Source organism: Penicillium verhagenii (assembly GCF_028828195.1).
Source record: "Penicillium verhagenii strain IBT 33310 chromosome Unknown utg000009l_segment0_segment0, whole genome shotgun sequence".
NCBI classification, from domain to species: Eukaryota; Fungi; Ascomycota; class Eurotiomycetes; order Eurotiales; family Aspergillaceae; genus Penicillium; species Penicillium verhagenii.
This window is the reverse complement of record NW_026643173.1, coordinates 1914496-1936342: the sequence shown is the minus strand read 5'-3', so window position 1 is coordinate 1936342 and position 21847 is coordinate 1914496. Positions and strand designations below refer to the sequence as shown.

The following is a 21847-nucleotide window of genomic DNA, read 5'->3' as shown; positions in this document are numbered from 1 at the left end:
GTCCAGTTTACTCTCACTTTATCGCCCTGTAGATACCAGTTCTTCCTCTTTCTCTTCTTCTTTCTTCCTTGCAGCACCCAATACCACAGCATCGCGTTCTCGCCCTCGTTCCTCGCAGACTCGTTCTTCGTGTTCTTTCACTCACCAACTGCCTACTCATTTACGACCTGTCGCAATCATCCATGTCTGAGCCATTGGATTTGCAGGTATCCGGATCAAATCATTCAGATGTTAGTATTCCAAGCCCGCCGGTATCATCTTTGGGGTTATCGACATTTGCAGAAGCGAAGTCATTATTAGATTCGAGACTGTCATCATACCAGCATCTCGGTCTCAATAACACCACGGCTACATTGATCGAAGCTTGTTTTTGATACCTTCCGCTAGATGGACAAGTCAATCTGTCAGAAGGTGTGTGCGCTTGCAATAACGACGCTGAGAGTCGCCAAATCGTCCGCTGCCCAGCGCTTCGAACTTACAACTACATGCTGCGATTGGCAATATATTACATGCAACCGGCCGAGGAGAAGTTATAGAAAAACTCATTCGAGACTTGGGAGACAATGACGGCGGGTTATGCGAGGACGGAAGCACAAACATCGGTGATCTACTTTCGGTCCCGCTGTCTGCCGATGCTTGCGTCTACAATGGTCACTCCTGCCAAAAGGGCACCCGCGTCGGTTCCACCGAGTGAAAAGCTGGTGACTGCATCAATTCCTCGTTACTATAGACCAAGAGATCAAGAAGATCGGAGCGCCCTTTGATGGATTCGAGAGAGAATCAGTTGTATTGTTTCTTTTTCTCCCTTTCTGATTTCTTTTTTGCCTCATTGATAGATTTCATGTTAAATGAGTTTCCCTTTCATCTGACGGAGCCATAGTTTGCGATCGAATCGCTATTCCAGCAAGGCCTTTGCATCCCCAGCATAGACGAATGTCTTTCCACGCGCCTCGGCTGGCTCTTCATTGTTATCAAGATGGATCAAGCAGGGCGCTTCCATATAAGGATTCGTCTCGTAATACGCCAGCTTTTGGGCTTCTTCTTCAGTTTGCACGAAATACGCATATCCGTCAATCTCCTGGCCCGATTCTCCATCTATTAACGCAGGATAATCGCCCCACTTGGCAATCGCGTATCCGATGACTTTCGCTTTCCGCAGTCTTGGCTTTTCGGGCAGGTCGATGATTCGTTGAAGGGTTGCCGGTGCTGTTAACGTCCGGTAGAAAAAGTAATAAACCGGGTATTCGGGGGGTAGTTCAAGTTGTTCGGCCTCAAAGTTTGTGAGATAGTCAGGTGGTGCGGACCGCAACATAACCTCGTATGGTGTTAATCCCTCATCCCGCATCCATGTGTCCGGAGAATCAGTATCTGCTTGCTCCTCGGGATTCTGCGACATATTCATTGACGCGACACTTGGAGGCAGAATTTTGGTGAGTTCAATGAGTTGAGAAGGGCAAGACGGCCAAGAAGGCACCGAAATTGGCAAGATAAAAAAGCTCCCTTGGTGACGAAAGCCTGCACATGTGGTGGTTCGCAGCTCGATATGGGCAGTTTCGGTCTTCTTTTTCAGAAGTCGGAAGCTTCCAGATATTGGAATTATTGATCTTGGACTTTGGTATTTCGTAAGAAGTGAAGAGGTTGGTGACTTTCTGAGTGTGGGATTCTCTGGGAAAGGAAAGTCGTTTGTGTTATTTAACTATTCCGGATGTTTGATTGCGTCTCCATCTCGAGTCCTGCCGCCTACGCACGCACCTTCCCTTACGCAGTGCACATTTGAGCAAATCAAATGATAAGCGCCTACCCCCACCCACTAACCATATGTAGCTAGCGCCGGGCCAGAATTGTACTAGTAGTAGATCATGATTCATGGCGGCCATAGGCTAGAGCCTAGCATTCAAATGTTGTTGACTATGATATCGGTCTCGCCAAGAAGGCCACAGCTTTAATTTATAGGCAAATAAATATCTAAATCTTCATCTACAGGAAATTTTTTATACTCTTCCTCCGCTGATCACGGCCCACGGGAGCAGACCTGAATGGTTTCAACAGTGGTTTTCACAAAATTCCACAAAATTCCGCCCAAAGCAGTCGACTGGAGAGTGAAAGGACCGCGGCGGAATTTCGGAACAGCCAAAACGTAAGGCACCCCCCTGAGAGCTAAGGGGTGACCATTGCAGCTGCTGGTTCACACTTTCACAAAGAGCTTGAATCCTACTTTCATAGTGCGCACGGTAAGGAGAATGGCGGCGGAAGTGAAGAACATGACTCCGCACCACACGATCAGACCGCTCCAGTTCCCGTTACTGCTGTCTCCGAGAATGGCACCCGCGACGGGGCTGCCAATGAGTGCGCCGAGGCCAATGATGGCAAAGCTCATTCCCAGTCGTGTAGCCCAGACACTCTTATCGGGAGATAGGCTCGTCACGATCGGGATCGGAAGAGAGACGTAAGGGGCGGAGACGAAGCCATAGACGACGGCAAACGCAATGACCCCACCGGGGGTCTTGATGCCCAAGAGAGCAAAAGCCAAGCCAGCAGAAATCACCCCAAAGATAATCTGCACATTCATGAGTCCATAGCGTCCGGCGAGCCAGTTGGGAATTAGACGGCCTAAAAATGATCCGGCGTTCAGAATGGGCAGCATGTAATTGGCGAGATTCTCGTTGGCACCGGCCACTTCGGTCGCGTAGAGGGAAATAAAGTAGTAGAAGACGTAGAGTCCCAGGAAACTGACGAAGAAGCTCAGACAAGCAACAAGGTAGAGCTTGTCCTTGAAATGTCTGAGATCGATTACTTTCCTCTTTCGCGCATTCTTTTCAACTCGGACTCGCATCACAGCAATGGCGAAGAACATGGTACCGAGCACGATGAAGCCCATGATTCGTACCGTCCATGGAAATCCAATCTGTGCCGTAAGCCGTTGAAGCATAATGGGGTAAATGACGGCACCTGAAGAAAGAGTTAATTGCGTGTCAATTTCACAGAGCAAACCTTCAACCTACCAATACTTGATCCGGTGACGGAGATTCCAATTGCAAGAGGAGTGCGAGTAGAAAACCACTGCGACACGACCGACGAAGCTGGCAAGAATGTAAGACCAAAGCCAATGCCAGTCACGATGGTCTGGGCCAAAAAGAACTGGTAGAATGAATGACACAAGCTGACCATCATTAAACCGAAGACAGTGACGACGGTCCCAATACCGAGCAGGAGATGAAGGTGTCCCGTATCCAGAAGCGGGCCGGTGAAAATGCAGACGGAGTAACAAACGAGGAACTGGGCGGAACCAATCCATGCGATTGTCGAGGCAGATTCGGTCTTGAGAAGGTCGGTCTCGTAGATGGTTTGAAACTGGCCATACGTGTTGAGCAGGCCAAGAACGTTGAACATGATCGTCCAGGCGCCAGCAACCTGTAGCCAAGCCATGGAACCCCCATTTGGCGGAGGAGGGAGCTGCGACCCATCTTGCCCTTGCTCTGAAGACAATGCGCCCGGCGAGGCGTGTAGCCTATTGCTGTCTTCGCGGAGTGTCAAAAAATCTGGATCGTGCTGTTGTTCCTTAGAATCCATTTTCGACGAACTTTGATGGGGAGCATACCTCGGGAGTGGGGAGGAGAGCGCGAAAAGATAAAGGGAGCGATCAGTCTCGTGGATTGGTAAGCTCGCTCTTTGTTTCGGCTCTGAAATTACGTACAGGAAGGAATGATGTCACGGGAGGATCTTGCAGGGATCATATTCAAATACCCAAATGTTGGAACTGTCTGAAAGCGGCATAATTGGCAAATTATCGGGGGCTGAAATTGTGATTCAAACGCATGAAGTTATGCGGGGGCAGTGGGGTCCACCATCGGGCAACCTACAAGAGCTAAATCCAGGGGTCCAAAGGATCGCATCATCTTCGCAATTTTTCGGCCCGCTGATAAGGAGTACCTCGACGTACCTCCAATTAATCATGTCGTATCAATGTTACGAACCGGGCCTGTCGTACAGGTTCGAAGGCATTACCCCGTATATCTGTGTTGATCGCTCGTCAATACCGGATCGTTTGCCCTGTTGGGTACCGGTCTGGTTACTAACACAAATGTTTGTGGCCTTGTTCGGGTATGCGCCATGGTAACGCACACAATAAGATGCGAAGAGATTTTCAATATTTCGCGTTTCTATTAAGTAACATTGGAAGTTGAAAATTATCAATACAAAATTTCTCATGCCACATTCCCTACGCTAAATTTGCTATCTGCATGAAGAGTGATCTATTTACGAGTAATAACACTAAGCGTGAAGTTTCCCGTAAAGGACCAGGGCAGCAGTACCGGTAGAACATTGAATTTAAATGCATACTAAGGTAAAGTAAATATGACAGATCTCACTACCACCCCAACCACCAGGCAATGACCAGACCGCTCTAAACAATAGAGTAAATCTGACTATTCTCATCGTCGAAGCCCATAGATTGAACTATCCAGGCCATGTCTGGAGTCATGTCCACTTCCTCCTTGGCCTCTGGGCTGATCTCTGCCTCGGTGTTCGACAGATCCGAAGTATCATCTACAACGGTGGCACTAGAGCTGATGTTCTGGGCTTGAGCAGCATTGCTATTCTCATCACCACTCACTGATCTAGGGCTTCCACCGCCCCAGCCGTTCAACTCCATGGCCTTGGTGATGGTGTAGGGGAATTGGGTCTTTTCGTCTTTGTTGGCGGCGAGAGCCTTCTCTGCGGCACTACTGTATTCATGGACATCGGATATACAGAGTGCGACATGGTGGTAAAGTTGACCGGTTCGCATGGACTCGTATACTTTGGCAATAATCCCGCCCATAGTCACACCTCTCTTGGAGTCATGACTAGGCTCGCCCCAAGTAAAGTCGTCTTCACCATCGATTGGGTCAGAGATGAATTTATTGCTCATGAATGGCACACCAAGTTCATGGCGGACAAACTTATACATACGACTGGATGCACTACCAATGTATGGTGTGGCATCTGGGTTGGCATAGTATTCTTCTCGGTTCATTTGGAAGATGTCGAGTGCAGTGGCACAGCATTTGTCTGTCCATATCCGCAGAGCCCCTATCGTTTCCGTGGTGGTCTTGATGTGTTTGAGGACAAGTGGCTGGAGAGATTCGAAAGTAACCGCAAATCGCCTTGGCGAGTCAAAGTGAGTGTACGTGTCGAGTGTCTTTTGAAAGGCAACCCAAATTGCAGATAGGAATACCTCCGCATTCTCAGGCAGAATCAGTTCTTTTGAGAAGGCCTCGCCGGTCATATCCTTGAAGATCGGAGCCAACGTTCTCAAGTACTTGCAGGACATTGCGCGAAGATCCAAGGCCTGGCAGCAGGCAACGAGGTGCGCCGAGGATAACTGTGAAAGCGTCTCGATGGCCTCCAACGTATATCGGCCGGAGATGAGGGCCAGAGAATTGATGGATTGATTGCCCATTTCTGCGGTCTGAACGTGGCTGCCAACCGGATTGGCCAAAAACCCAAGTTCAGCCTGAAGGGCAGCGATCATAATATCGGTACCTTTCCAGATGAAGGATTGACTTGGTTCCTCAGCGACGAGATTCGGTGGAAGTCCACGATTGGTTGCCGGGTTAATGAGTTCTGCACACTGGGAGAATAGCATTCGTCCGATGGTCTGAAGTGACTGGCGGGTCTTCTCCATCGCACTGGTGACGGCACGAGCCTGGAAGTTCCCCCCGTGCATCATCCTACCGCCATGGGCGGGGTTAACGAGAGGGTTGTCAGTCACCGAATTCATCTCAATACTGATCTGCTGGTGGGCCAAATGCAAATCCTCCATGACGGGACCAATCCATTGCGATGCCGTTCGAACCGAGTATCGGTCTTGGCGTAGCTCTCCCTCTTCCGTGTCGCTGTGCTGGACAAGCGACGACTTTGAAAGAAAACCGTGGATATTCTGCGCCGTTTCAACCTGACCTGGATGAGACCGGATCTCTCCGAAAAATGAGTCGAAGCTCTCGTCGGTGCCGAGAAGGGCTTCGACACTCATGGCAGTCAAAATCTGAGAAAGAGTGGCTTGTCCCATGGCATCGTGCAATGCCAGTGATCCGACTGCACAAGAGACGGCAGTACCGTTGACAAGCGCAAGACCCTCCTTGGCGCCCAGAGTGACAGGCTTGATACCTTTCTCCGCGAGTGCAACGTCAGCCCTCTTGAGGCAGCGCTCGCCATTGGCATTGCGGGTCCAAACGTCCAAGCCCGGCTTACCCTGAAGCACACCAGCGATGTAGGACAGAGGGCTAAGATCCCCAGACGCGGATATGCTTCCCTTAATGGGAACCAATGGCGTGATGCCTTCTTCTAGGATCTGGTGCAAAGTGCGAATTGTTGTTTCTTTAATGCCAGAGAAACCAGAAGCGAGAGAGTTTAGCCGAATCAATACGGCTGCTCTGACCCAGGACTCTGGCATCGATGTTGCGGCTACTGGGTGATCAAGAGAGAGGGCTGACTGGCTGATGATATCGTTTATATCTGTGTCATATCGCGACTCCGGAGCCTTGACTGGTCGCTCTTCTGCGATGATGCCGTATTGAAGCATGCGAATAAGGTTCGACTGGAGCTCTTCAACTTCATTCGTTCGTGTGTTGGCACTCCCACCGAAACCAGTGTTGACGCCTGGGATAATGTAAGCTTCAAAAATTGAAAGTCGGAATTGATAAAGACGGGTCTCACCATATACGACCTCTCCTCTGTCGATACTCTGTGAGACCATCTCGGCACTCTTGACGATAGCATCGATGCTGTGATCCGACAACTGGGACGGTATTCCATATCTGGATTGAAGTCAACATATTGGCGTCAATGGTATGACCTCGGGGGCAAGGATGCCGTACCTCGCAATTGCGATTACACTGGCCAAGTCAAGGCTCTTTCCGTCAATTTGCTCATGAGTGGAGGGCCCTTTTAGCTTGGTGGCAATGGCGTCCCAATGCGCCAGGTATAGATCGTTTATCGCTCCCAAAAACATCTTCTTGAGACTAGGCTTATGTCGGTGGATTTCGGTTCAAAGATTGAATTGGAGGATGAAAGCAAAAGCTGATTGAGAAGATAAGAATGGCTGCAAGGCGATTGAGTTGAAGAGGAACTTTTCTATCCAGAAACCAAGACGAGGACGCCATATATGAACAATGTAGAGAAATTCGGCCTGTAGCTATACTGCTGGCGGCCTGGGTTTTGGGAAATACATCAATCAGCCCGATTCCAGAGATTTGCCACATAAGCGTGTGAATCTTACGGAAAGTATTGTATGTGTATTCTGGCCCCAGGATAACCTCTTCAACGTGTTAATGGGATCAAGAACTCGCATAAGCCGATAATCCTTTCAATGTGGTGAACCTTTGGTATGAGGTATTTATTTTGATTGGCTCAAAATGAAGCTGAAACATAGTATCGCAGCATTTGGGCGCATCAATCCTTTGGACCCCCCAATCCTTTGGACCCCTTCAATCCTTCGGCGAACACGAGTTCGTCATCCAGAAAACAGTCACCCGCCAAGGATGGGAAAGTCCGCATTTCACCTGTCTGACACACGTAGGTAAAGTTTTCCACAAAGTGCTGCCGCCATGAGCCTCCGTGCGATCTTTGTAGTCTTAAATGCACGGAGAAAAATGAGGAGAGCTATCTTTGAAGCCAACTTTCGGAATTCTTCGAGCTCCAATGCAGCATGATTGGATGTTGGGACTAACTTGGTTGCCTAGTGACGGGAAAAAATAGCCCAGAACGAGAAGGCAACCATGACGTCTACAGGTAGTATTCCCTATGTGCGTGGCGAAATAAAGAGAGGATGACTCGGAGAGAGGTGATCAGTCTGCAGGTGGGATCGATCCTTCATGCATGTGGTGGCGCGTTGATAACGGGAAGGCGGCTTGGGGTGAGAAGATCGGCGTTTAGTGTGTAAGCGACGCAGCCGATTGGACGATGCGTGTGTGCGGCGGGCGGCCCGAGGCGGGGCCCGAGGCGGCTGACAAGGCTGTAAGAACACTGAGAGATATCATCTCAGTGGCCATGGATGTTTCCGACTTTGTAAATAGTAGGCAAACATGAGATTTGTTTTGTTGAATCCTGATAGACCATCGAAATCTTGATTACGGTATTGACGATATAACCATCATCAGCACTTACTCCACACCATACGACGATACAATATACTGAACGCGTCATCTTGGGGCCTGCTCACTGCGAATTTTGCGTGATCTTTCCCCGCAGGATTCAACTGGCACAAAATGGTGAGGATCGACAGATCTGAAGTAATCAACGACCAACTGGACCGGTTTGGTCGAACTACAGCCGTAACACATCATCCACGCCATCAACTACATTCATTCTTCGGGGCCCCGGGGCCACGGGAGCACCTTGAACTTACACTTTTCTACTCAGCCCCCACCCTATGACAAATTGATGTGGTTCATGGGAATATCATGGGTTATATATTAAAACCCGAACGTGCTCGGATATGCGACCTGTATCATTCCATCATTCCACACTTCTATCAATTGTGTTGTTTCTACCAATTCAAGCACCAGTGCTTTTTACTCCTTGACTCTCGCCATGGGTGAAAACTTGATCTCTACCGTGCTTCAAGCCGACAGGGAGAACATTCTTCGATATGCCCCGTTTATGGGGATTGCCCTTTTGTCACTTCTGGATATTCAATATTTTCGAAATCCCCTGAGGAACGTCCCTGGTCCATTCTGGGCGAAATTCTCCAACCTCTGGCTTGTTTATCATACTCGCCAGGGCTCAATGCACCGCAAGATTATCGAAGTCCACGAGAAGTACGGACCGCTGGTTCGACTCGGACCGCACGAAATCAGCACTGCGGACATAAATTCTCTCGGAACCGTTTATGGTTCGTATCCGGGCTCAATTTCAACTCCATAGTTCTATGGCACTAACCATCTTAAAGGTGCGGGCAACGACTTCCGCAAAAGCGACTGGTATATGCCATGGCAAGGCAACCGGAAATGGGACCTGTTTTCAGAACGTAACGAAAGTATTCATCGATCACAACGGCGATTGGTCAGCCATATATATTCGCTATCGAATATGAAGAAACTGGAGCCTTACGTCGACAGCGCTATCTTATTCTTGCTCAAAAAGTTGGCTTCCATGGAAGGTGAAAAGATTGACGTGGGAAGATGGACTAGGCTGTTCGCCTACGGTGGGTTAATTCCCCTCACTGACATTGTGTGACATAAATCTAACTTCTACATACAGACGTCATTGGTGAAGTCACATTCTCCAAGCGATTCGGTTTCATGGACGATGGCATAGATGATGGTGCCTTTACCATGATCGATAATATCCTGCAGTGCGCTAATTGGGTGGGGCACATCCCTTGGTTCTACTCTATCAGCATATGGCTGGCTCCTATAATCGGCAATCGCCTCGCGATCACCCAACGCCAGGGCAAGCTTCTGCAAATATCTCAACAGAATATCAAGGACCGCAAGGAACGAGGAACTGATCGCAATGACATGCTTGAACAGCTCTTTAAAGTTCAACGGGAAAAGCCAGACAAGTTAGACGACATTTGCGTTACTTCGATGGCTGCCAGTAACATCTTTGCTGGAAGTGACTCAACATCTGTGTCTATCTCAGCCTTCCTCTACCACACCCTTCGGAACCCCAGGGTCAAGAAGAAGCTCATAGACGAGATTAATGAACATGCAGAGAAGCACAATATTCCGCACGGCACTGTCTTTGATCTGGAAATTATCAACAACATACCTTTCCTGCAAGCGTGTATGTATGAGGCTCTTCGTTGCCATCCAGCTGTAGGAGTCTCCCTGGGCCGAGTGGTGCCCCCGTCTGGAATGGAGATTGGGGAACAATTCATCCCTGGAGGGGTAAGCCCAATTTCTCTCAATCGTTGCTACGGACGCTAATATTGCGCAGTCTGGCATTAGCGCAAATGCCTGGGTTATCCATCGAAACAAGGACGTATTTGGCGAAGATGCAGATCAGTTCCGTCCAGAGAGGTGGATGGAGGACCCCAGCCGTCTTCCCACCATGAGTACGCAATTCAATTATTTTGACTTCCGCTATCCCCTACGACTGCTTTCTGACATGGAGATAGAGCGCAACTTCCTTAGTTTTGGTGCTGGATCCCGATATTGTATTGGACGAAGTAAGTGTCTCCAAGCCTTCCCATGACACTGAATTCGACTGATACCTGTGGTAGATGTGGGCTGGCTTGAGATGTCCAAGGCAAGTTAAAACAAACCTTTCCATTTCCGGAGCAAGACTAACAACCAATAGCTCATGCCAACTTTGTTCCATGATTATGATGTTGAGTTCTGCGATCCTAGCAAAAAAACTAGAGAAGTCGCATGGTAATTTGGACATTCAGACCCTGCCACTTTGAAGTGCAAGTATGGCTAAAATGTCGCAGGGTTTTCATTAAAATCGAGGACCTCTTTGTGTACGTGAAACCGAGACCCGGCAGTCTGCCAAAGTAGGGTACCTTTGATCGTGGGTCTTGAAACTGGAAAGGGCAGGGGCTGAAATTCGTTTTGAGAGATTCCAGCGACGCAGGCATGTTTTTCGACACATAAACTTTCTCGCCCGCCCCTATTAGAGAGAGAGAGGGGAATGGCTGTTAACTCGCCTTGTATTAATTACATGGAAAGAAATACAGAGCCCAGGTGGTCGATCAATAGAGATGTACTGAAACCTGAACCTGAAAGTATTCTCGCACTTCCGGAGTTGGCCCTCAAACACAACCAGGCCCCTCTCTAGCCTTCAATAATCTGCTTATTCCTAGGATCTGGTGGAATTTGCTTGAAAATTGCCTAGGCATAAACAAACACCAGGGCATAATATTCTAGTAGCATCGAAATGCCAGCGCAAGGGCTGGACTTGGTTCAGACTAGATACTAGAGACAGTGACCAGCTGACTTTGATTACCTATCCATGGTTTCTATCTAGCATCGAATGGCCACATCTTGTCCGTCTTTGCTACTGTCATGTCCTCTCCACGGGACTCGGCTTCTTTGGCAGTCTGTATCCATTCATCATACGCTGCGCGATGAGCAACCTTCGCAGCGTCCCATGCATCGTTCGGAATCCACCCGTCAGAATTCGTATCAAGGCTATCTCTTAGCCATGACTTGAGGGCCTGAACAGCCTCAAAATTTTCATAGTCTCGAGCATGCTGTTTCAATTCCGCTTCTGTGGGGAAATATGGACATGGACCCTCTAGCCCCAGTTCTGCCCAGCGACCCGAGAGCTCAATTAACTCTTGGCGGACAGCGACAGCGGAGTCTCTCCAACTTCTGTGACAGTAGTGGAAGAGTCGAAAAAGAGTCGGATCAAGTAATCTTGCAGGACGAAGCTTAGGAACAAGGGCCGTCATAACCACATCATATGTTTGATAACAGATAGATGCATCTCTTAATTCTCGTTTCTTTTGTCCAGATATTTCAGTTTCGTTTTTTCGTTTTTTTCGTTTTTTTCGTTCTCGAGTAGATCTTCGTCGGGGACCCTCGGGGGTGTAGCGAAATCAGGTGTCTCGTTGGCATAAATAAATGCGGGTTCAATGCTAGTTGATTGCCAATCTATCAGGCCAGTAATAACGGCTGGGTCTTCGGCAGAGACATAGATATTCCTCTTGTGAAAGTCTGGGTGAAGCAGAGCTGGTGTAGCAGCGTCTTCAATGCGTCTATCTTCAATCAACTTTTGCATCACCTCTCGACTTGCTTTCAATAGACGGATATGATCTTGAATTGATCCTTGTTATGGCAGAAGCTTGTGATTATTGGTGTCTGCTTTGGGCAAACGAGATAAACCGGTATCTTTTAAACCCTGACAATAACTTGTGAGATCTCTCCAAGGTCCGCAATTAGGGCTCGGGCCACGGTAGAGTTCGTGCTGTCCCGGATTTCGGTTCCAGAAAACCGGACTGCAATGCGGTCCCACACAGAAGCCCTGTTCAAAGGGAATCTTTGATTCCGAGTCTAGAGGCGCATCTGCGAAGTATAGACTGCCTTATGCCGGGAAGTCTAAAGAAGCCATTTTTTTCATTGTCAGTGAAAGCGCTTTGGTGCAAAGCATATGTTGTTCCGGGTTCATTTTGTGCCACTCTTGATGTAGTTGAACACCCGCTACATGTTCTTGGATAATGTATTCAGTTCCAGTAGGATTGGAAGGATTGTCATTCCAGTCGAGAATTTTCGGTATCGGGAGCGAGATCTTGGATTGTACTATACAGACATAGTAGATGAGTGAGCATGTCAGCCATACTCTTCAGAACAAGGGATGCGGCTTGGTCTTACAATAAGTCATCGTTGCAACTTCAGAGTTGGTCGTCAACCTTGGCGGGCCGGCAATACCCGTAGGTACCCTTGCCACAACACAAGGTCCATTGTCCATTGTTAAAAGGAAGACTCTGTTAAATCCACCTTCTCGCTTCTCATATTTGACAACACTGGTCGCTCCTGGACATGTGGAGATGGCCCGCTCACACAGCGCTGAGAAGTCAAACTTAACGTGGCGAGAGTTTCGCTCGAGCTCGTCCCGATTGAGCCATCTTCCACCGGTATACGAATGCGGATCATTTCCTACAATGTAAAGGCAGTGACATATTAACTCTTTGATCAATTGCGGTGAGTGTATGCGACTAACGGCGTGTCAGTTCTTGCCAATATGTTCCAGAGGATGTGCTGGCGAGCCGAGTACGTGGTGAAGGTGCGCTATTCTTGTTTCCCACGTCGGATAATGTTCGAGATGGACAACGAAATCGACAATGCTGAATTATTGACGAAGGGGCTCCCAACCGCCGCCAGACATGGAGCATATTGGAATGGTGATCTCCTTTTTCCTGATTGTCAGCTGCAGGGGAGCTCGACATTGGAGGTCTGAAACGCCCCCTTGGACCTTCATCCGGCCGATTGTTTTGCCGTCTTGGCATTCACCCATTATCTGCTACGGCGGCCGATACCCGCCACCCTACTGCCATAACCCAATTTGGATTTCTAGCTTTACCGCCCTGTTTCTTGCCTGTATTATATTTATTATAGAATGGAATATCTTGAGGAATTTGATCTAAACATGGGTTACTTTTAGAATAGACTTGAGAAGAGACTTGAGAAGAGACTTGAGAAGGGACTTGAGAATGGATTGTTTACATATGGAGTTCAAGGATTCAAAATAGAAGGAAGTACAGGGAGTCAACGTATAATGGAGTTTAAAAATTCCGTATATAATGCAGCGCTGTATATAATGGACTCGGAGTTCAAAACCAAATATGAATTTGGAATTACTTACTCGTAATTTACTTTCTGCCGGTCGGAAAGTTGAAACTGGGTTATGGCAGTAGGGTGGCGGGTATCGGCCGCCGCAATCTGCATTGCCGCCCACATCTTACCGCTTTTCATTTGGAACCCTTCGAAGAAATTTCAGGATCCCTACAGGAATTTGTTACCAGACAACAAATTTACCCATAGCTACCTCCACCAAGGGAACATCGTGATCTCTTCTGATAAGCCAGCTCGGATCCTTGCTATTGTGGATTGGGGACAATCGGGGTGTTACCCAGACTACTGGGAGTATTTTAAAGCACTCTACACTTGCTGGTGCTAAGATGAGTGGCGAAGTGGCTGGATCGATAAGTTTCTAACTCCACGCCTGCTAGAGTTCGATGTCTTCTCAGGGTACACAATGTCAATGGGCTCGGTGTAGATTACTTCCACGTGACCTTGGAACCGATGTCTCGTGTTGATAGGCGGAATAAGCATGCTTCGCAGAAATTTCCGATTCAACGGGAACAAACAAGGTGGAATATTTTAGACATCAATTTGTCCATGAAGGCTCTGCCATTAAATAGTCACGACGTCGAACTTGAAAAAAGTGGACCAAAAATGTAGATGTCCTATGACTCCTATCCCTTGGTAGGGAAATAAACATCCGGAAGGGCGGGGTTGACCCGCTCGGGCGGACATTAACCGAATTGGAGCCGCAAAGAATTGTGGATGATCGACCCTTGGACCCACTTTGCAACGTCAATCGATTTGAACCAACCTTTCATCGTCGATGGCAAAATGGGCTGAGTGATTATTTTGAAGTAGTTGGGAAAGCAACAGGGGGTAAATTCCTACTTCACCGCCCTTTGGGTACTTCACCGCCCTTTGGGTGTGGTCACTTCGCTCCTATCAATTGTGCGCTGGGATTCCCGAACGTAACTGATCCGCTGATTCATTTCCCTCTCCGAGACAAATTTGCTTCAAGGATGGATATTCGAGAGCACTGCTCCTAGCCGAATACGTCACAGACCTTTACTATGCTTTTGCATTCTACAAGCTCTACGTCTTAAGTACTACAAACCCTGAAAGGAATTCCAACGTGGCCTGTCCATTCACTGATGAAGTCTTCAATTAGTTCGATCCTGTACTATGTTTCGCAGTGCTTTTCGGCCCATACCTCCCTTACGCTACACTAAAACGCCTTGTTTCGCGCGAAACTTTTATTGGGTGACAACGGATTTCATTGCCCATGATGAGAGAGGAAACCCTGTTACGAGGAAGGTGCCTATTATCATTGGCGACCCGGAGCAAAATTATGTTTTGATTGAGCAAGAGGTTGGGAGTGCGCTCCGTGCTGCCAGTTCCCTCATGTCAGCTTCTGCAGCTATTTCTGGAGATAGTTGCAAACTTACGTTTTTCCACGACTCACAACACTTTGGATTTGGTATGTTGTCGCTGTGTGAGATTCTGTTTAGATTGAGGCTAACATATTGTCTCATTGCTAGAATCACCTAGTTATCCCCGCCTCCATGTCCCAAGGCAAATGCATCGCCAGACAGAGTCGAATACAAGCCCAGCAACTTTGCTCATGGCCGGAAAGATGCACGAGTTAGTTATAGACGGCACGCCTGATGGTATAATCCAGCCATACGTCCTTCCTATCTGGCGCATACTGATTCATAATGCCTATCTAGCAATCTTTGCACAGCATACAAATAATTCTGCACGAAGCCTTGGAACTGTACTCGAACAGCTGAAAGATATGTGATGTCAAGCTTGGTTTCTTTCGCAACGGTCATAGAATCATTCCTTTTCATCAAATACACCACCTGGCCTAGATTTCATTCAACTTCGAGAGATTTGGCACATCATATGAGGCTGATAGTCAGTATCAGAGCTTCTGTGGCGATGGTTGGCTTTATTTCTGACTGATATATCACTACATGACAACTGTTAAGACCTAATACACGGGCTTCTAAACACCATAATTTGCTCATTCATCGGACGGAGGGGCTTTGGAACCGAGTGTGTTAAAATTTCTCATTTGTTCATTGAACGGTTAACTGGCCAGTAACGAGGGCAACGTGAGCGTTTGATAGCGCCTGGTTGTGTGTATCCTCTAACCATTGATTTCAAGACCATATCCGCGGCCAGTAGGCCGGTACGTTTGTTACCGTCCTGAAAGGCATGATTTTTCATTGAATTGAGGAGAATTCACCCATATAGATAATGACCAGGTCATTTGTCTTTGAGCTTGGAAACTATATATGCACATGTGCAGGATGCAGTGTGGGATTTCAAGGATGCGAGCCTGATCAAATCCATGTGCATGTGGACAGAGAGCGTACAGCGTTTCGATACTGCATACTACATTCGTGTCCAATTCGAGGGTCCCGAAACCCATGCTCCGAATTCTAATATGCACATGTGCATATTAGAATTCTCTAAATCTGGTCTATGAAGCTGACTACATATACCAAACCTCTTGTTAATTCATTCTATTTGCATGCAAATAGCCTCGACCCTTGGCTCATATTTTCCCACATAGAATGCATTTTCTTTACATGGTTTGGTCAACTCCACTATGTACGCATTAGTAGATTCAAAGTTCTTGTGCCGGGATTATATTCGCACGCGCCTTCCTCCACGGGACCACAATGGATCCACCTGCCTTCTTAATAGCCCGCACAGCGAGGTTACAAAAACATTCTGTCGAATTGAATCATCTCTTCTTCTTTTTTCCCTCTCCCGCTGTTCCCCCGCAAAATTCAGGCAAGTTATATACCCCACCCCATTATGAATATATCCAGTATCACGCTGATGGTTAGTGGTTTCGCTCTCGGAGTGTCGATAGCACAGTTCCCGTCCCTGTTCCCTGTCAAGGAATGGTTGCTCTACCGGTTTCCCCAATTGCGGCCACTCAGCGGCAGCGGCATTCCAGCTGCCTAAGGCACTTCACCCGCTTCAAGCCCCATTCATGGTCAGCTAGCTGTCCAGCAGTCACAGTAATGGTCAAACAGATATCCTGGAGGGCCTTCCCTTTCCGGATGGCCAATGGTATTGGAAAAAAGAACTGCATGGATGCGCCCTTCCTCCGACATCCAGGCCCGCTAAACAGGTACTGCAAAATCCAGAGCGTCAACTAAGCCCGTACTGCCTGCAAGTAAGGTCAATTCACCAGTGAATCTGATGATTGTCAACTGGATCCCTGTCCAGGTGGATTTTCGTGCCAATCAAGCGCCTGTTTCGAAAAACAACCACAGCGACGGGAGCAGGGAGTACCGGAATAAAAAAATCGGGGCCCAAAGCTTTTATCACTGGGGCTGCCAGGCTGGCATCAAGTGAAGAGTGCAGCACAGCCTCCTATAAGGGAAAATATGACAAACAGTTCACAGAGGAACGCAAAACAGGAAAGACCACTATTTCAAGCACCAGGCAACGATGATCCCAGTCCTAAAAAAGCCCGGCAAACCCTAGAACCCAGTCGGATCGAAAGACCCGTGGCTCGTAAGCCAGGTACATATGAGAGCTTCAATTATCAGAGCGACTACATCGATCTATCTAGATTCTACCTTCAGGGATAATACTCAGACTGTATGTACTGGAACCCAGATGCCGAAGACCGGGCACTTGCTGCAATGTTGCGATCCATTGAAATTAGTCGTCTTTGATTTAGCAAAAAAGCATTCAATTAGCTTTCATGCATTTGCTTCTCCATTAAAGCCATATAAAAAGGTGCATTAAACTGCAACCAGTGCCGAGCAGACCAAATGTTCTTCACGTATGGAATTCCTGGGTCTGTGCGTAGATCCTGAATCCATTTTCTCATCTGTTCCTCGCAGTAATCTCCTTTCCACTGAGCGTAGACACCTTGCATATCTCTAAGCAAGTTCTTCGACGAATCCCTATAGAATAACTTCAGTAAAAGGGCTTATTGTTGGCAAAATCTCCGATAACTCACCAATAACTGTCATTGTATGTAAATCCTGGCCCGGTAGGACGAGACTGTTTAAACCAGGAAGCGTCTACAGGGGATTTAGAGCTCCCCATATTTCGAACCACCCAGAAAACAGCCTTTTTCATGTCTTCAGACACTTCCAGTTTCTTTATCAAAGTCGGACAAGCAGTACAGGATTTGGAGAACTCTCGGTCGGGAACACTAGACAGGAGCTCCTGATGAGGTTTTGACAAAAACGAATTTTGGGTCGTTTGAAGATATTTAAGATCGATCGGATCACTTGAGACGAGAGGGAGGAGATCCTGATGAGGACATGCAAAATAAGGCTCAGCCGTGGAATGCGCCACGGAGGACGAGAAATTTATAGTATACCGAGCCAAAACACATAATTGGCCAGTTTCGTTGATGAATAAAACTATAGTGTTGTGCACCTCGTAGCCAGATCTCGTGGCAAATAGACAGGTGTGACCGAGACTGCGGAAATATCCATGCCTAATGTCGTACATAAACGGGTCACAGTTCGTTTTGGCTGGCTTCATGGGTAATTTTAGGATCTCAACAAACTTATTTCGATCTCGAATTGTCAGGGAAATACAGGGACATATGTCAACTATACCAGCAAAGTGTATGCAGGACCTTTCCAGAGGTTTCTCCCTTCGTGAAAGTCTTGTAAACTCTTTCCGCGGATGTAGCTTTAAGCATCTTCCACAGTAGATCCAGCGGCGATTTTCGAGTTGAAGAAGTAATTGATTTCGTGGTACATCGCAACTGTTCACGCACAGTATTGGAATTCTGATACGCAGCAGTTTTGGGAATCTAAATTTCTTGTGCTTCACTACCGCGCCGAAAAGCTTGAAGAATTTCTTGCAGCTGAGCGATAGACAAACTTGATCGATCGGTGAAAGGTGTTGGCAGATATTCTGTAAAATGCAGTCTTGCAAACAAAGTATAGTGGAGTGTCTTGGTATTTCCTTCCAGAAAAGGTGCCACGGCCTGAGTCGTTTCTTTGGAAAACGCGACGTCTCCGACTCTTCAAGGTCCATTATGATGTGAGGTCGAGCTCGATGCGGGAGAGCGGATTTTTATTTTTTTCAAAATAGAAGCGGATAGGCTGAGAGAGGGTCCATGTAGGAGGAAATCTGTAAATTTGTCAAAGAAAAGAGTACTAAGTACTGGTTTTCAAACATGACATTGTGACGTATTAATTGCAAGTTACGATGCCAAAATCATCGAACCTTGTTGTCTACCATAGATTTGCATGTGGAAACTAAGCCTAAAAGAGTAAATAAGAAGGAGATTGTCAGAGAGGCGTCAGTTTCCGTCTGGCATATTGCTACTTTGGATATCGGACAAGATTTCCTAAAAGAGTTCGAAATTTGTGCATACTAGTAGTAGTATGGTTTTATTCAACTTGCCCGGCCCAACCGATAGATGGCGCGCCGTCCACGGTTGAGGGAACACTTCATCAAATATGATAAATAGGCCTGAGCAAGGCGGGTATAGTTGTTGATGTCTGTTCTATTGTTTTCAAGAAACATCAATTAGCAAAGCTATTAATCAACATTAGAAGTCTATTTCGATCTCGCATCGTTAGCTTCCTTATTCCCTAATTTTTGCCTTGCAGATTAGTGTAATGTTGAAATGTAGTGCGTGCGTGGAAAAGATGTCATGTTCAAATGTACGTATTGTGCCACGGTGCTAGAAGGTCGATATATCTTGCCCCTGACTTTCTCTTCCTGGCCGGGCTATCATATATCCGTCCCCCCGAATTAACGGTCCGAAGTTTACCCGAGTTTCCCCCGTCACCTGATCTATCAGTCACGTGGAGGAAATAACAGTTGCCTTGGAGTTGCCTGAAGTGACCTCTTTCGACAATTAATAATTTAACACAGTACACTACCCAGTACTCGAGGTGGTAACTCAGTACTTATGATATGCACGAATATCTACTGTTCGAACCACACTATGTGTCTACCCTGGACCATGTGGATCGAGAAAGAAAAGGCACGGAGAAATAGTAATGAATTCTCTGTGTAAAGCGGGATGGAGAGGAAAGGAAGGAGAGAAGGAGAAGGGAGAGAGAAGCTCTCACTTATCCCCTTCAAACCTGACTATCTAACTATCTATCTAGCTACTCAATCGGGACTAGTCGCACGCTGAAAACTCAGGCATGTCCATGTGACCAATGGCGGGGTATTGTACCTCGTACCTTGGGAAGCCACATGCTCCAACATCTACATATGTAGATCCTACTTCTATATCCTACTTTTGAATTAAAAACTGCACAGAGGAAATATCTGACCAAAATTTGCCTAAGTAGCCGAGTTTTTAGAGGCGGAATGTACTAATGCCATAACACTAGTAGACCGCTCAAACAGAGACCTTTCTCTCCTGATATGTATCTCCAGCCACCGCTCGTTTCCGGTATATATAGTACTGAGCACAGAGCATCAGCGCCAGAACCCATGACGCACCAGCCAAAGAACAGATAGCCGTGAGGCCATGCAGGTACTTGGGTGCATCTGATGTGCGAAAGATTTGGGAACCGGAGATACCAGAGCAGTTGGCGGCCATGACAATCAACGCCATGGCAACACTACGCTCTTGGGGCGTCCGGCAATAAACCGAGAGCCAACCAACGTTGAGAATGTGAATATTGGCGGCCGAGACATTGGCTACGGCAATGATTCCATACCGGTGCCATTTTGACGCATGGGAATTGCTGGTGCGTAGACAGGCGTAAGAGATAACGTTCCAGGTTATAGACAAGAGAACAGAGGGTCCACGGTGGCCGGTTTTGTCACTGTAAGGTGTCAGTATTTTGCGAATCTTAATGAAGGAGGGAGGTACTTACGCTGTATACGCCAATATGGTCAGGAAGACGAGACTGCAGTACACGGGAACTGACGTCAAGACGTTGGCCTTGATGGAACTGAATCCCAACGACTTGATCATGGTGGGTGTATACTGGGCCAAGCCCTGATAACCAGACATGCCCACCAGTGTCAGCAAGGCATGCTGAAGAATTCTCGGTTGCTTCACAGTTTTCCAGATATCCGACTTGGTAATCTGGATATGGCCCTTCGCCTTGAGTGGATCATCAAGAAGAACCCGGTTGCGAATAATGTGCGATTCTCGCTCGGTGAAATAGCTCCAACGCCCCATGGAGATCAGGGGACGACCATCCCCGGCAGATGGGGGGACGAGAAGCGTGAAGACAATTGCAATGAAAATAGTCATCAAACCCTCGACAAGGAAAATCCACCTCCACCCCTCAAATCCATGCACACCCTCTAGCTTGAGCAGACCAGCTGAGATCAAACTAGAAGTCGCAGATGCGAACAACTGCCCATAGAATATGAAACTGATCCGCACACTGCTTTCGTCTCTCTTGTACCAAGTAGACAAGTAGTACAGGGCACCGGGAATAAAGCCACCCTCGCAGAATCCCAACAAGATTCGAGTGACCAGAAACGCTGGATATGACTGGACAAATGCCTGGAAGGTCGCGACGAGTCCCCAGGCAAACAATTGACCGCTCAGCCAAACGCGTGGCCCAATGCGCTGCATAATAATATTTGAAGGGATTTCTGAGAGCACAATGCCAGCCGAGAGCAGCTGGGTGCCAACATTGATTTGATTGGTTGTGATGTGGAGGTCCTTGGTGATTGTAGATGTCATAACAGCGCTGATGTTACCGCGGTCCATCTGGAGAGCGAAAAATGCGAGAGCGATAATTGGGATGAGGGTAAAGTCAATCCTGTCGTATAGCAAGCCATGTTTAGTGAAAGTATTGTAAAGTTTAGTACTTTTCCACTCACTTCCGGCGAACGGAGTCTTCCTCTCCATCCCAGTCTTTGACTATACCATGATCAAGTTCCGAAGACTCAGACACCACTTGAGTCGTTATGTTTTTCTCATCTGAAATATCCTTTGCGGACATTTTGTGATCGAGATGGATCGTTTGCAAAAACCAGAACCCAAAGGAAATGTAGAAGCTTGGTCTACAGATTCCAAATTTTGTGCGGATGGGACGACATTCTTATAGAAAAAAAAGGAGAGCCATAAAAGAACATTTTGGCTGTTGGGGCGTACGTACTATTTTCTCGGCTACGAGAGCATGCGTACTAAGAAGCTAAAGCCAATGTGCCGCGATGTTGTCACCACCATAGCTGGGTATGGCGCAATCCCCGCCAAATGCTCACAACAACATTTCCAATTTCGTTTGTCCTTAACGTTTTCCGTCGGGCTTCGTTCGTATTGAGTCTCTTGGCTCTTGGCCTTGACTTTCTCGCTTTTTTACTCTGGATTTGATCAATGTCGGTTTATCCGAAAGCAAATCATGCACGTCTGGTTGCAAAATGCAGCTCAATTTCTTATATCCTCGCCTGAAAGTACTCGCCCTGAAGTATTCTAGGCAGTACTTTCTAGATACACAAGATATAATGCTATTTATTTCAACCTTTGTACCTTTTTATCAACGATTCCGGCCTCAGAATGATGAATACATACATTTATTCAACCCAACGGTCTTATATTCCCATTCAAAATTATTAATCAAATGAACAAGACTCTTAGCCCATAATAGGCTTCATGCTCTGATCGAGTAGTTGGAGCTCTA

At 47.3% G+C, this 21847-nt stretch overlaps 7 protein-coding genes across 7 annotated transcripts; 2 read left to right on the top strand and 5 right to left on the bottom strand.

The window, feature by feature from the left end:
• Window positions 1-895: 895 nt before the first annotated feature.
• Window positions 896-1402, bottom strand: N7466_009774 (gamma-glutamylcyclotransferase family protein; the record flags this gene model as incomplete). The annotated part of the gene is made up of 1 exon (XM_057169163.1): window positions 896-1402. The coding sequence occupies one exon, from the start codon at window positions 1400-1402 to the stop codon at window positions 896-898; it is 507 nt and encodes a 168-aa protein (XP_057017869.1).
• A 783-nt stretch (window positions 1403-2185) lies between these two features.
• N7466_009773 (monocarboxylate permease mch4) lies at window positions 2186-3570 on the bottom strand (the record flags this gene model as incomplete). Its single annotated transcript, XM_057169162.1, has 2 exons — window positions 2186-2949; window positions 3003-3570. 2 exons carry the CDS (start codon window positions 3568-3570, stop codon window positions 2186-2188), a joined length of 1332 nt encoding a protein of 443 aa, XP_057017868.1.
• An 835-nt stretch (window positions 3571-4405) lies between these two features.
• Window positions 4406-6994, bottom strand: N7466_009772 (aromatic amino acid ammonia-lyase; the record flags this gene model as incomplete). Its single annotated transcript, XM_057169161.1, has 2 exons — window positions 4406-6800; window positions 6861-6994. 2 exons carry the CDS (start codon window positions 6992-6994, stop codon window positions 4406-4408), a joined length of 2529 nt encoding a protein of 842 aa, XP_057017867.1.
• A 1580-nt stretch (window positions 6995-8574) lies between these two features.
• On the top strand, window positions 8575-10245 carry N7466_009771 (cytochrome P450; the record flags this gene model as incomplete). The annotated part of the gene is made up of 6 exons (XM_057169160.1): window positions 8575-8875; window positions 8933-9187; window positions 9244-9875; window positions 9925-10042; window positions 10106-10156; window positions 10211-10245. 6 exons carry the CDS (start codon window positions 8575-8577, stop codon window positions 10243-10245), a joined length of 1392 nt encoding a protein of 463 aa, XP_057017866.1.
• A 703-nt stretch (window positions 10246-10948) lies between these two features.
• On the bottom strand, window positions 10949-11383 carry N7466_009770 (uncharacterized protein; the record flags this gene model as incomplete). Its single annotated transcript, XM_057169159.1, has 1 exon — window positions 10949-11383. One exon carries the CDS (start codon window positions 11381-11383, stop codon window positions 10949-10951), a length of 435 nt encoding a protein of 144 aa, XP_057017865.1.
• Window positions 11384-14417: 3034 nt separating this feature from the next.
• Window positions 14418-15036, top strand: N7466_009769 (uncharacterized protein; the record flags this gene model as incomplete). The annotated part of the gene is made up of 2 exons (XM_057169158.1): window positions 14418-14712; window positions 14774-15036. 2 exons carry the CDS (start codon window positions 14418-14420, stop codon window positions 15034-15036), a joined length of 558 nt encoding a protein of 185 aa, XP_057017864.1.
• A 4560-nt stretch (window positions 15037-19596) lies between these two features.
• On the bottom strand, window positions 19597-21169 carry N7466_009768 (uncharacterized protein; the record flags this gene model as incomplete). The annotated part of the gene is made up of 3 exons (XM_057169157.1): window positions 19597-20029; window positions 20081-20986; window positions 21048-21169. 3 exons carry the CDS (start codon window positions 21167-21169, stop codon window positions 19597-19599), a joined length of 1461 nt encoding a protein of 486 aa, XP_057017863.1.
• Window positions 21170-21847: the final 678 nt, after the last annotated feature.